The sequence below is a fragment of the Vombatus ursinus genome, unplaced genomic scaffold, assembly GCF_900497805.2.
Source record: "Vombatus ursinus unplaced genomic scaffold, bare-nosed wombat genome assembly UNPS02014770.1, whole genome shotgun sequence".
NCBI lineage: Eukaryota > Metazoa > Chordata > Mammalia > Diprotodontia > Vombatidae > Vombatus > Vombatus ursinus.
Window position 1 is genome coordinate 38,186,993 of NW_020954548.1, and position 15,662 is coordinate 38,202,654.

Sequence of the window (15,662 nt, forward strand, 5' to 3'; positions counted from 1 at the left end):
GTAGGTATGGATAAAGGTTTAGCAAAAAGAGAATAAGAGGAGTGGTCAGACAAGTAGAAGGAGAACCAAGAAAGAACAGTATGTCTCTCTCTGTGTCTGTCTGTCTTATCTTCTCTCTCTCTCTGTCTCTCTCTGTCACACACACACACACACACACACACACACAGAGGACAGGCTATCCAGGAGAAAAGGGTGAGGAAAGATGAACAATAAGAAAAAGGCAATTCCATTTGGCAGTTACAAAATCATTGATAACTTTTTGAATGATGGTGCCAGAAACCAGATGGCAGAGAATTTAGAAGAGAAATAGGAGAGAGTAATGATAGGTATTGAATATAGTGCCTCTTTTTCACAAGTTTAACCAAGAAGAGAGGAGAGATATAGGCATAATATGAGCAAAGGATGTTTGGGTTTTTTGTTTGTTTTTTTTTAAGGATGGGTGAGACTTGGGCAATTTTGTAGGCAATAGGGAAGGAGACAGAGAGAGGCAGAGAGAGAGAGAGAGCAGAGATAATAGTGAGCATAATCTTCTGGAGAACAATTAGATGACAAAATCAGAATCCAGAAAAGACCCTTGCCCAAAAGGCTAGAACAGTGGGCCTGAAATACAATAGAGATAAATGCATAGTCCTGCACTTTGGTTTAAAAAATTAGTTATACAAGTACAGAATGGGGAAAATATGGCTAGAGTACCATTCATGAACCAAAAAAATCTGATGTGGCACTAGAAATCATAAAAGCTTAGGCACCATTTCTAAAGGCAGAAGGCAAAATGAGAGAGGTGATTGATATTTCTGCTGCAACAGTCTGTTCTGGTCAGACCATATCTTGAATATTACTCTATTTAGTTCTGAGCACCTCACTGAAGCAATGACATTGACTTCTAAGGAAAGATTACCAACATTGATTGTGAGGGACTCTGAAATTGTGCCATGCAAGAATCCATTAAAGGAACTGGGAATGTTGTCTTTGGAGAAGAGAAGACTTGGGGAGAACTTGATTGATGTGTTCAGGTATTTAAAGGGCTATTATATGGGAAGATCTTCAGTTAGAAGCTGGTTAGCCACTTGGAGAGGTGGAAGGGTAAGAATTAAATTAAATGGCCTCTGGGAATCTTGCAGTTCTGAGATTCTATGAAATTGATAAATCAGTCAATGGCAGAGGTGGGAGGAAATGACTATCCTGCTTAGTATGAGTAAAATGTTGTTATATGCAGTGCTATGTAAGAAACCTGTGACCTGTGGCAGTCAGGTATCAGTTCTGAAAATTATATTTGATTGGTACAACCAAATAAATGGTAGTCTCTCCTTGAGCCCAATTTTAGACTAAGTATCTACTTTCCCTGAAATATCACTTCATTTTTCCTAGTGATAGCCAGTAGGTGATATTTTCTGAATGCAGGCCACTCACTAGAGGCACAAAAGGCTTAGTGACCTAAACCCCAGGCATAAGACATCCTTCAGTAATGTAGTAAGAGTTCAAAAGTTGCTATGATTCTAAGCTCTGCTTTTCTCCCTGGCGTTTTCCTAGTGGTATTTTCTGTCAGTTGTTTTTGAGATTCTTCTGCAGTGACATAACAGGCTCCCTTGGGTCATGGTTTTTTATTTATCCCTCAATGGAATTTCATTTAATCTGCATTAGGTATGCTTATCCCTCTCCTAGCAGGCAGCAAAGATTGTGGCTCTAGCCAGCTCTTCACACAGTTTGAAAGAAGAGAGACAGTAGGTCTAGATGAAGCCACTCACTCCAGGATCACTCATTCTTCCTGGGGTCAGAAGGTCAGGAGCTGCTTCAAAAAAAATGAATCCATATCATGCAAGAAAACTACTTTTTCTGGTACAGACTGTTCTCTGCACAAGAGTCTTATCTATACTATACAGCCAGTGTTCTGGCTCTGTTGCCTTCTGTCAGCTGCTTCTCGTGCCCAACCTAGAGCAGATTTGGAAGATTGTGTTCTGTCTGGGTTCCATATTTTAGGAAGGGTGCTGGACAGACTGGACCATATCCAGAGAAAGGTAACTAGCGTATGCCACAGGATGATTGGTGGAAGGAATTGTGGGTGTGTGGTCTGGGGATGAGAAGATGTAGGAGGTGATATGATAGCTGTCTTCAAATGTTGGAAGGATTGTCATGTGAAAGCGATTAGCCCTGATTTACAAAGCCCAGAGGGCAGAACTTGAAGGAGTTGGTGGAAGTTAGGGAGACAGATTTCAAGCTTCCTTCCAAAAGTGGAATAGGCTGCCTGGGGAGGTAATGAGTTCTTCATCGTTATAAATCTTTAGGCAGAGTTTGCATGACATTTTGGGAGTGGTGTAGAGGAGTTTCCTACTCAGGCATGGGCTGGATTCAGTGACCTCTGCAGGTCCTTTAAGCTCTGACCTTGTATGGATCTTACCTAAACCCTTTGATGCAAATTTCTGGAGACAGGAAATAATGGAATTTAGAATCAGAGGCATAGAGCATAATTGAAAGTGGTTCAATTCCCTCATTTTACAAAGAAAAATTTTGTCTGGCTCGTGCTAGAATTGCTTAATGAAGGTTATACTGTAAATATGAAAACTACATTCTTCTTAATATAAGGTATCCAAAAAATCTTAGTGCAGTTTTAAGCTTGAATAGCGTAAAGTTATAGACATGCTCTTTATGTTTAAGATTCATTGACCATGTTTAAAAGGCCTTTGTTTCAGTCAGAGTAGTGATTAAGAGGAAGGGTGATCCCTTGAAGCTTTGCCTTTTAGCCAGCAGCTGACAAGCTGCTGTCAGCTTACACAATTTGGGGGAAGATGGCTGCCATCCTTTTTTACTCCTGACAGGTGACTGTGACATTTTATCGCCTGCCACCAAATGCCCAACATTTAGTCACAGAAAAATTTCTCTAAAAATTCTACCCTGTGAGAGAGTTGGAGTAAATTCACAGGCTTATGCCCTTGAAAGATGCCTGCCTATCGAAATCAGTAGGCCCAAGGCCTGTCGTGGCTATTATGGGTATCTTTGAATCCCAATTTTTAATAACTCAGGAATTTCTTGGATGTGCCTGATTTGTGAGAACCACTTGATTACTTAGCAGTAATCAGTGGCATTTAAGATCATAATAGTTCAGAAACAAACTATTATTATATTCTTCATTCATACACACCCTTATTCTGTCTATATCTGGCTTCCATTGGGAGTGTAACTCTGAAGTAGGATGTTATTCAGAAGTGCTGGCGGAGCTGGAGAGCTAGGTAATATAATGCACGTCTCCCTTAATAAAAGTAATGATAACCCATATTTCTAGAACTCTTTATGCTATATAAAATGCTTTAGTCACAACAATTTTTCATATTCGGTAGTGCAAACAAACAACTACTATCCCCATTTATGGATGAGCCTGAAGCTCAGAGAGGGAGTGATTCAGCCATAGTCACCTAGCTGGAAAGTGTCAGAAACAGTACTCAAACCTAGGTGGTCAAACCTACTTCAGTCCCAAGCCCCACCCACTACATTACTCTGCCTGTGTCCTAGGAGAAGGGAAACATTAGACAATAAGGGCTTTTCACAGGCATCAAAAAAGGCCCCATCTGCCTTCTTCCAGCTCAGTACAAGTGTCTCATGTATGTAAGGCTGAGGATACAAAAACAAAAAAATTCTTCCCTTCTGATTGTTGGGAAAAGTCCCAGAGATATCATACAACTCCATACTTGTTTTCTGTGAAAGGCAGCAGTAACTGGAATGAGTCCCCAAACCTGAAGTGGTCATGGCCGTAGTTTCAAGGTGCTGGAAGGCCTTTTGATGGAAAGGTAGCTTAAAGCAGAGAAGCCATGTACATATACCAGAAAGAGATTCAGAATCTAAAAGAAGTAAAGACATTTACAAAGGAACATTGTAATCAAGATCCATGAATAATACTGACGAGAGTTAAACACTCATGAGAGAGATGGTACTTTAGTTGAGACTGTTTTCTTTGAAAACTTGTCCTTCATTCTATATGTAGTTTACTGGCAAAATGATAACAAGAATCAATCAATAAACATTTATTAAGCATCTACTATGTTCCAGGTACTGTGCTAAAAGCTAGGGATACTGAAGGCTTCTGACTCCAAATCCTGTTCTCTCTCCTGTTAGATGTGGGTTTCTTTATGATAGAGTTTATGATGGCATTCAGGACCAGGTCATCCCCACCAGAAATTACAGAAGGTTTATCCTTAAGGAGTCCAGAGAGGACCAATACCAATCATGCAAGGAAACGGTAGCAACTGTGCAGGACATCACTGTGGGTTGCAAATAATTAGCACTTAGCTGGAATTATATAGCAGAAGCTCACTGTCTTTCAGGGACTGACAGACAAGAAATTTCCACACTGCAAATTCAGATCTCAAAATATCTTTGATAACCTCAGCCAATAAACTGTCCTAGGTTCATAGCATTATCATAGACTGAAATGTTACCCACAATCATCCAGACATGATTTTTATTTAAAACAAAACTAAAAACAACTTTTTAAATAGATTGGTATGGTTATTATACCAAATATTCATAATCTCCAGATTTCTGGAATAAAACACTTTTTTAAACACAGAGACCTAGCAGAAGAAACCAGAATCCTATGTACCAGGATACCACATTAAGTACCAAGAGGAGTTTCTTATTATCCTGTCTGCTACTGGAACTGGACTAATGATGCTTTCAGTGAGCCTGCAGAAGATAAGCATGTACCCTAATACTTTTATTCAAATATAAGCAGCAGTTATTTTATCACGTATGTGATAACCTGGGGAACATAAAATGTCAAAGAATAACAAGATAACATTGTGTCCCAGAAAGGTAGCTAAGTGGCTCAGTAAACAGAGCCCTGGGTCTCTATGGATGTATATGAGTCAGGAAGACTGGAGTTCAAAGCCAGCCTCAGACACTTGCTGGCTTTGTGACCCTGGGCGAATCACTGAACCTCTGCTTGCCTTAATCCACCGGAAAAGGGAATGGCAAACCATTCCAGTATTCTTGCCAAGAAAACCCCATGGACAGTATTGGTGCAAGAAGGTCTGTGGGGTCACAAAGAATCAGGAAAGAATGAGTAACAACAAAATCTTGTCCCAGAATCATTTTATCTGATTTTAATGAATTAATTAAAAAGTATTTATTAAGCATTTACTGTGTGTCAAGCATTGTGGATACCAATGCCAACACTAAGAAGTCCCTACCTTCAAGGGGCTTACATTTTAATAGAGGAGAAAACATATATAGAGGAGTGTGACCAGGGAATGATATTTTGGTCCAGGGGTGGGGAACCTGCAGCCTCGAGGCCACATGTGGCCCTCTAGGTCCTCAAGTGTGGCCCTCTGACTGAATCCCAACTTCACAGAACAAATCCCCTTAATAAAAGAATTTGTTCTGTAAAACTCGGACTCAGTCAAAAGGCTGCACCCAAGGACCTAAAAGGCCACATGTGGCCTCAAGGCCTACAGGTTCCCCACCCCTGGCCTAGACATTTATTTCAACATTCTCCTTCATAAAAGTTCATTTCATTCTAATAAATGGGAAGGGGAGAAGGGATTGAAAGGTAGCAAATAGGCCAACTTAGGCAAAGAAGGGACAGTCACTTGTCTAGAGTCTGACAGTAGAACAACTGCATAACCAGGAAGCATCAAATACCTACAGTCCCCTACACATAGACACATAGGCACAAACACATCCCAGACTGTCCCCACTCCCTGTATTGCACCTCAGAGTTGCTCTGCAGTCTCAGAAACTCTCCCTTTCTGTTCCCAATTGTCTGATGCAGTTTATTGAAAATCCATGGGCCCTTTGGGATTTGTTCTGTGAAGTATGGATTCAGTCAAAGGTGCACACTTGAGAACCTAGAAGGCCACATGTGGCTTTGAGGCTGCAGGTTCCCCACCTCTTATAGGAAGTCACAGGGATAAAGACTGCAATAATATGGAAGTCAATCGATATGGCTTTCTAGAGGGAATACTAGTGCTGACCAGATCAAAATCCAGAAGAAGGAGGGTAATGTGGTAAGAAAGTCAAGGGAGCAGTGGTCCTAGGGAATACAGTGCAGAGTGGCCTAGCTCTTCCCTGACATGCCAATCTTGTGGTCCACTAGGCAGGGTGTAGCAGCACCAGGAGCAGCATTGACTAAGATGACAATAATTTTCAATAATAAAAACAACAATCAATAGACAAGCCTTTATTTAGTGTGTACTGTGTGCCAGGTGCTGTGGTGAGCATTGGAACTACAAAACCAAAAGTACAATAGTCCCTGCCCCCAAGGATCTAACATTCTAACGAGAGAAAACAGAGAAAACAGATGATAAGGTAGCCAAAGCAGGAGGGGAAGAGGGAGGTGAGTAGCAGGTGGGAGAATCAGGAAAGGCTTCCTGTAGAGGGCAGGACTTGGACTGAGTCTTAAAGGCATCCAGTGATTCCAAAAAGCATGTCAACAACGGTAACAACAAACTCATATTTATATGGTGCTTTAAGCTTTACAAAGCACCCCTCCCAATAGCTTTCAGAGGCCAATAATGCAAGGATTATTTTATAGATGGAAAAACTAAGGTTCAAGAGGCTCAATGATTTGTCCTCAGTCACAGAGTTTAGTCAACTGGACATTTAACCCTCATCTCATGACATCTTCGCACTGTGTCAAGAGCTCCTCACTCGTTTGGGAACATGAACCCCTTTGGCAGTTTACTGAAGTCTGTGGACAGACCCCTTCTCAGAATAACTTTTTTAAATTAATAATTTAAGGCAATGCTAAATTTTAGTTAGAGGCTAGTGAAAATACTTAACTTTTGTTTCCCATCCAAGTTCCCACTTCACCTGCCAAAGCCTATCCACAGAACCCCTATACTGTAGCATGCTGTTGTGGTTTACCTATTATCTCTTCACATCCAAAGATTCTGGGAGTATTTTACAGGTGCCACGGAAGGGATTTGTTCTTTGCATTGATCTGTTAATAGGGCCAGAAATCAGGAACTTCTACATATACTTATATATCTTATTATTATTATCCCTAATTACTTATTATCTCCCCTGTTAGAGTGTAAGCTCCTTGAGAGTAGGGATTCTCTCATTCTTTGTGTTTGTATTGCCAGTGCTTGGCACATAGGTGTACTTCATTAATGTGTGTTGATGGATTCAGTGATTCAGCTATTAGACATTTTATCCCCTCTTTACTCTTAAGATATAGTTAGCATTTAAGGAAATAAATGAATTATGCTTTACCAGACCTTAAGCCACAGAATGTCTAAACTAAAAGGGATCTTGGAAGTCATCCAGTCTAACTTTCTCCTTTTACAGAAAAGGAAACTGAGGAAGCTCAGAGAAGGGAAGGCCACATAGAAAGTGATAGTCAGGACTTAAACTCAGGCCACACAGCCTAGGCACAAAGAACTTGTCTATCAGTTCCTAAGCAGAAAACAAAGAGCACAGACTCCTATCTTTCTGTGATCCTGGGACCCTTGTAGCATGAGTTCAAGTGAAAAGAAATCTCAGTCTCCATTAACTGACCTAAGGACTTCCTCGCATAGAAGCATAATCACTTAACAATTCCTCCTCCTTTTCCACAACTGGATGCCAAGTTCCCTGCATATCACAGGAGATGATTCAGACCTCAGCCTAAAGGCATACATCATTTTCAGTAATGGTTTGATTGATTCCTTCCCTGTGATCTGCTTTTCCTTCATTCATTTCTCTGGTGAGTTTTTTGTTTGTTTGTTTGTTTTTTGTTTGCAAGACTGTTAAAAAAATAGTAACAAAGCATACTTATAGAAACTTGATGACTTCTCTCCCTCATCCAGGTACAAATCATAGAGCATCATATTTAGGAGGGACTTTGGATATCTAGTCCAGATCTCCCATTTTGCAGAGAAGGAATAGGAGCCCAGAAAGGGGAATGACTTGTCCAGGTTCCATTCTGCCAGTATAGAGCAGAGCCAAGATTAGAACCTGGGTTCTTGAGCACTAAGTCCAGTCTTCTTTTTCCCTACCAAAGACTACTTCCAGGAGTATCCTTTTGCTGGACTTAAGGCCCACTAGAGTGGTCATCTTGTTTATTTTCCAAGGTCTAACGCAATTGAATGAGCCTGGGGTCTCATGGTTGGCATCTTAATCCCTCTCCCGTGCCACTGCTGAGCATAACCCACCCCTATCTCTGAGCTAGCAGCCCTGAAACTCATGCCTCTGCTACTCTTTGCCATTGTGTTATTTAAAACCCCATGAAATGTGCAGAGTTTGCTCTACCATGCACAACAGTAATGCTTACAGTGCTCATGCCAGGTGACCAGCTATTACCACATGTGCCTATCATCCTCACCTCCTTTGGCAAGCTAGGCCAGGATTACAAATCAATAAAATGGCAGCTAATTCACAGCACTTGTTTATTATATGACCTACTTAAAGTGCTTCTTCGCTCTTGGGAACCAGGACCCTTTAGTGGCGCTTTTTAACTATTACTTTACTTTTCTAATTCAGATCTTTTTGGTGTCAACCCATTAAGTGTACAAGGTCCAGTGGCTACATGGGATCATAGATCACAGGCTATTAGCTTGAGGGGATCTTAGAGATCAGCTAGTCCAAACCTTTCAGCAGAGCAAAATGAGGCGTACCTCAAACAAAATCTAATGTAGTCCCCTTATTTTACAAAGAAGGAGACTAAGGCCTAGAGAGAAGGAATTTGCCCAAAGTCATATGCTGGTAAAGTCTGGACTTAAGCCCATGTCTTCTGACTCTAAGTTCACTGCTGTCTCCATTCCATCATGCAGGTGAAAAACAACCTTCTTAACATAGTCCTTCTGTATAGTGTGTGTGTGTGTGTGTGTGTGTGTGTGTGTGTGTGTGTAGTGGGGGGGGAAGTGGGGGAACAAGTGATGATAGAGAGAGGCATTAATGTCACCATAGTTTTCTCAGAGTTTTAGTGGAAGGCATTGGGCTTGAAGTGAGAAGACCTTAGTTCAAATCCTGATTCTCCCATCTACTAGTTACGTGATCATGGGCGAGTTACTTTCCCTATCTGGGTCTCAGTTTGCTTATCTATAAAATGAGGGTAGTTATACTTATACCATCTCTTTCACAGGACTGTAGGGAAGAAAGTATCTTATAAACTACCAAGTGCCATAGAACAAGTGTGTCATCTTTGTTGTTACTATTATTGTTATTAGCAACCCCAGATTTCTTCCACATTCCACTAGAGTCCCAGTTCAAACAAAAAGGAGAAATTTTCCTCCCCAGCCTGTGCTGTTGGGACAGACACAGTCACTAATCAGCAGCTAAACACATCCACCTGACCCAATAGAAATACTGAAGTAGCAGATTGAGCGAGAGCTACTTTGAAAACCCCAAACTTGGCAGGAAGGAACGTGTCCGATCTCACGCAGAATGTTGGCCAAAGCTGGGCAGATCTGCTGGTGTGTGAGCTGCTCTCTCCTCAGCCTTTGGCAGCTTCCACTCACTTCTTTTTCTGTTTCCCATAGCAACAAAGAAAAACAAACTCTGCCATTATGAAAGATTTGCCGAGTAAACCCTTGTCATAATTGATGTTCTAGATTAGTTACAGTCTGCAGGTACAGCTTCGGGGTTTAGCTCTCCCACAGTGTCCCCTGCTGTTTCCTTGAAAAAACAATTTGGGAAAAGGAGGACATTTTGTGGGGAAATTTCAATGTCTGGGGCTTTTATCTGAGGTATATTTCAATGCAACAGTGATTTGTACATTGTAGGTGCTTAATAAATGCTTATTGAATGAACAGATAAATCATCACTTAGCTTCAGGGTATGACCAGAGATCCAGGGGTCTGTATGATCAATGAGATTTGGGGTGGGGGGAGTATTTTCTCAGTGTGTAGGAGGAGCAGTATAGTCCTACTAAGAATGCTGTCTGGTGGCCTGACACTGGAGATTTGTCAGTCCACCCTACACACACCCAGAGGTTGTCCTGCCTTGCTGAACGTGGTAGGACCTCTGGAGTGATTCTCTTGGCAGAGACTAGAACTTAAAGAATATCAGAGCTGGAGGAGATTATGGAGACCATTTAATCATTTTACAGAAGAGAAAATTGACGTGCAGAGAGGGAAAGGGATTTGCTTATAGTCACAAAGTGTGGCAGTGGCAGATTCCAATCTAGAATTTGGGTTTCCTGTCTCTCAGTCTAGTACTGTGTCAACCACATCATACTGTCTCTTATTCTAATACCCTTGATCCACAGAATCATCATAATATGTATGAGTTATATCCCTCGTTTCCTCTGAAGACCCCCAGCTCCCTTCTAAGTATCATCCCATTTTGCCCTATCTAATCCTGTGAGGTCCAGACGGATGGTCACTGTTGCTCCTATTTACCTGATAGAGAAAATGAACACCAAAAGAGTATGGATGAATTGTCCACAATCAGGAATCAGGAGTAGAAGCCAGCTCTTCTGACCACAGTTTAGTCCATTCACTTCTGGGAGACAACTACTGAAAGTAACAGATGAGTCTTAACCACATCCTGAAGGAAATTAAGCCTGGGATATGTCAACCCGCGAGCCACCACATTGCCAGCACATACCTTCATGGTGCCAGATGGTATTATGTGAAAAGGCTACATCATTCCTTTTCCTCATCTCCAGTAGAGCTGGAGTTATTAAGCACCATGAGGATGATTTTGAGATGACTTTAAGTTTCTCCAACTTAGAGCATCCAGTTCATCAAGGACATGGGTGGAGCTACTATGTGTGGAGTCCTCTGCTAGGTCCTTGGCAATTGGGAAATGGACAAGGAAATAGAAGAGAGCAGGAGATACCAAAGTGATAGAACCAGAGTCCTTGCCCTTGAAGAACGGACTTAACCTGTCAGTTTTCCAGACAACTCTCTAATACTAGAAATTGCAGAACAGTCGCTTATCTGCATTGGTAGAGAGATCCCTATGTCACTGAAATCATAGCTCTGGACACTGCCCTCCTCACCCCCCCCCCATAGAAGATAGCACACATGTACATAAATGAATACAAACTAGAATCCTTTCTCTTAAAACCATAGCACCTTGAGGTCAGAGACCATGTCTTCTCTGTCCTTAGATCTCCCTAGCCACAGCACAAGGCATTATGTGATAGACCCCTAAATGGTTCCTGAAATAAAGCAGGGGAAATAGATGGAGTCTGTGTGGTCAGAGGAGGGGAGGGTCTGGAATCAGGAAGACCTAAGTTCAAATCGAGCCTCAGACACAGACTATCTGTGTGGCCCTAGGCAAGTCACTTAACCTCTGTCTGCCTCAGTTTCCTTAATGTAAAATGAGTATCATGACAGCAAGGTTATTTCTGAGGATCAAACAAGATAATATTTATGAAGTGCTTAGGACAGTGCCTGGCATATAAATGATTATTCCCTTCCCCTTACCTCCTTTTTATAGAGTTGGTAACTGAACCATGTACCATCTGGGTGACCCATATGGGACTTTTGTGGGAAATCTTGCTGATGAATTGAAGGCACCCTGAATTTTACTAGTATAGTGAAGCTGATAGTGAGGCTGGTGATTGTGTAGTCTTCAGCCAACTAAGACTGATGGCTTTTGTGTGTTTCCTCCCCAACAGACCTATGAGCAAAATGAATGGATATTCCACCTGGCAGGAAAACTCTTAGCCAACGACCCAGAAGCTCTGTCCCTGATTGCATTCAATCCATTCGAGGGCAAGGACCCCCCCAGGTAAGAGACTTCTCAGCAAGACAGGTACCTTCCAAATTTCACATTAGATTCCAGAATGGATTGATCAGAGTTTATTTTCCAGAGGTCTTCATTGTTCACACCAGTGAATGCGTTTCTATCTATATTGTCTGTTCAAAGGCCAGAAAGGTGCCTTTCCCCATCCTTTTCCCAACTCCGAGTACAAGGTGCTGAATGGTGGGTGCTCTTGAGGGTACTCAGTCACTCATAATGGGAGACAGAGAGTACAGAAAACTGAGATCCATAGATAACCTCCCCATAGATTATAATCAAATGGTAGCCCCTTTGAGCTAAAACCTTTGAGTGGAGATGCTGAGAAATAGAATGAACACAGAGTTCTCCTTTTTGTCTTTCCTCTATCTAGCTGCTTAGTGAGCAGAACCATTTCCACTTGGAGGAAAACACTCAGAAGGCTACAATGCAGGAGAGAGTGGCCTATTCAGAGTTGGTAGGGACTTAGGAAAAACTCCCTCTCCATAGGAAGGTTTTCTTTACTTCAAACTGAAATCTGTCTCTTTGCAACGTCGACCCCTTGTTCCTGGTTCTCCTTTATTGGGGCCAAATTGAATAAGTCTCATCCTTCTGTATGACAGCCTTTCAAAACTTGAAGACAGAATTTTGCCAGAAAATGCATGTCTGTGTCATAATTCAACAACTCTACCATCAGTTCCAGAGTAATTTAAAAGTGATTTAGAGCGCCTCTCATTGAAAACACTCAGAGTATGAGTTCATTACCCATCCACCTTAATAAATCAATCAATCTTACAGATGCATAGACAGTAGAACTGGAATGGACACTGGAGGTCACATCGTCCCAGACCTTTCATCAGAGAGCGGAGATGAGTACCGGGACTCCAAGCCACGTCCAAACCCATTGCTTTCATATAAGCATTTTCCTCATTTGATCCTCACAACAACCCTGTGAGGTGTAGGGGCTGTTATCATCCTCGTGTCGTAGATGGGGAAACTTGGGCTGACTTGTCCAGGGTCACACAGCCAGCAAGTGTCTGAGGTTTGGATTCAAACTTGGTCTTCCTGAGCCCAAGTCCAGCAGTCTGTCACCTGCTTCTGTCCATCTTCTCTCTCCCTAGCTGCCTCTTACTTCGCCTCCACTGCAGTGACCAGGGAATCTGACTCATTTATCATGGAACTGACAGACAGTAGAGTATCAACTCATTGAGGGAGAGGGATTGACTCATTACTGTCTTTTCCTCCCAGCCTCAAATACAGTGTTTGGTATACAAGTATTTAATAAATGCTTGTAGAGTTGAATTGTGTGTTGAGCTGGATCTCTTCACTTGAACAGGAGACTTTCAAGATAAAAACTGAAGAAGGAAGTATAGTAGAGTGGTCTCTATTCTACCCACCCAGTAATGAGGCCCAGAAAGCTCACTATATAGTGACTTTTTCACAGGACCCGACGTAATGAAGCCAGCCATTTGATACTGGTTGACATTTGATATCTGAACTAGGACTCAGGAGACTAGAGTTCAAGTTTAGATCCTGCCATTAAACACTGTGTACATCGTACAGTGGAAAGGGTCAGGGTTTGGTGTCAGAGGGACGTAGGTTCAAATCCTAGAATGCCCCTGTGGCCTTGGCATAACTTCTCTGGCCCTCAACTTTCTTCGTCTCTAAATAAGGACAGCCTTGCTTTTGAGGCCTCTGAGGCCACTTCCAGCTCTAAATCTACGATTCTGTGACTGAGCACGTTTCTCTCCCTGAGCCCTGGAGTCTTCAAAACCCTTTCTGGTTCTTCCTTTTGGGCTTTGATTCTCTCTGATCACATAGTTAGGGGTCATTTGATCCTGATGTCAGGAAAAAATACACAGCCAAGGATACTGGTGCCAGTGTTTATTCCAGTTGTATATGTCCTCAGGCTCTTTTTCCCATAAGATTAGGAGAGTTCAGTGGTTTATTAGTCCTACAGGAAATAAGTTTGATAATGACAATTAACATCAATTACCCACACAGGAAGCAATGTCTAGGAGGTGAGATTGCTGCTACATGGGTGCTTTCTATCTTATCCTTTACTTTCCAGTAGAAAAAGATGTCAAAGTAAAGATGGACTATTAAAAGCTCAGTAAAAAAAGAACAATTAGCAAATTCAAAAATTGTTTTGTTATAGTTTCTATTCCAAAGAATAATACTTGAAGGATTTGGTCACTGTTGTTTACTGCTAGTAAATGAAAATGTGTTTTGGATTTCACCAGTCTTGTGTTTCATATCAAGAAACCCAGTTCAGCACATATATTTTCCTGTGCTAATAGCTCTGGAAGAGGCAAAATTCTTTATTTTGACAAATAATTTGTCTTGGGAATAGCTAACCAGAAGCACAATTAATTATTTTACAAATTATTCTTCCCTTACTGCACATATTAACCAACATTTGGACTTCAGCCATATGGTAGGTGCCATAATTTCACAATGAGAGTTTGTTTGGGTCAGCCTGGAATAATCACCCCCAGTCCTCTCCTCCCATTGCAGTCCTGCCAGTCATTCAAAGCCTAGTTTAAATCCCACTTCCTCCATGAAGTGTTCCATGTTCTTCCCTAGTAGGAAATGATTTCCTTGGACTTCATATAACACTTTTTATGCGTTTATCTATTCTGTTATAATTATTGATTTATGGTGTCATAAACCTCCTAATAGAGTTTGAGTTCCATGAGCACAGGAAATGTGTTTTATTCAACTCTAACACATAGCACAGGGCCCTTCAAGTAATAGGTTCTTAGTCAATGTTGGTTGAATGAACAAATTAATGAATGATCTGTGAAGTCAAAATGATCAATGAAACACTAAATTGAATAAGGTTGTCATTCCATATCATCACTTTATATATATATATATATAAGTCGGTCACTAAGCATTTGTTAAGTATCTACTATGTGCCAGGAAATGGGCTAAGCATTGGGGATGCAAAGAGAGGCAAAAGACAGTCCCTGCCCTCAAGGAACTCACAATCTAATGGAGGAGACAACAAGCAATCAGAAATGTGCAAACAAGCTCTCTTCCCCTATGTTTCGTAAAGAAAATGACAACCATTGCATATAATGTGCCCTTCTCTTCCCTACCTTGCCAGGCAGCTTCACAGCCTACAGGTCTGTGATACATAGTGTATAATCCATTGCCAAGAGACTCACAAACAAAACCAAGGCCCATAAATTCCCATTTATTGTTGAAACTGCATTATTGGCTAATATTGTACTTTGCTGAGTTCTCCAATCAGGAGATCTGTTACACCTGGATAATGATGTGCTGGCTAAAATCCAAGTGGATTCTTGCAGGCCTTCTATTAATTATTTCTAGAAAAGCCACTCTGGGATATGTCAGCAATGTCCCTTGCTGATGAAGGATACAACTTTAATAATGTTTACAGAGAGTTCCCAAACCTGATTAGGGTGGCCTGTGTTATTTAGACAAATAGGCCATTGAGGATTGATGCTGGGGGCTTAATGTGGTCTCCCAGAACACTAATATGCTGTAGGGAATAGGCTTCCCTGGCAGTTCTGTGAACTGAATGATATCTTAAAAAGATTGCAGCTCCATCCATAGTATCCTAGAGCTTGGTATCTAAGTGTCCTGATGTCCATACTGGAAGGGACCTTGGAGCTGATGCTCAGGGAGGGGAAGGGATGTGCCTGAGGACTTACAAATAGATATCATAGTCAAGATTCCAACTCAGGTTTTTCCACTGCCAGTCCACTACTCTTTCCATTGGTTATGCTGACTTCTCTGGAATCTGCAAAGCATGGAACAGCCCTATAATCTCAAAAGAATAGCAGCCATTTGATGTCACTCTCTGGCACCCTTTTGATTTTTGTGGCCTTTTTTCCTGAGACTCTTATCTTGGAGGTGTAGAATTTGAGTGTCCCTGACCCCCATTCCCAAGGGGGTACTGCTCATGAGACTTCAGACTCCTCACCTCAGGCTCATTATCTGATAGATGCTGGTAGGAACTATGAGACTGAATGCAAACCAGGCTTAAT

The 15,662-nt window shown here is 41.6% G+C and overlaps 1 protein-coding gene across 1 annotated transcript in view; it reads left to right on the forward strand.

The window, feature by feature from the left end:
- Window positions 1-15,662, forward strand: part of LMF1 (lipase maturation factor 1) — a 715,571-nt gene that overhangs the window by 674,579 nt on the left and 25,330 nt on the right. The window contains exon 10 of the mRNA XM_027862638.1: window positions 11,543-11,655. Coding sequence (XP_027718439.1) covers window positions 11,543-11,655 — 113 coding nt within the window. The remainder of the gene's footprint in view (window positions 1-11,542; window positions 11,656-15,662) is intronic.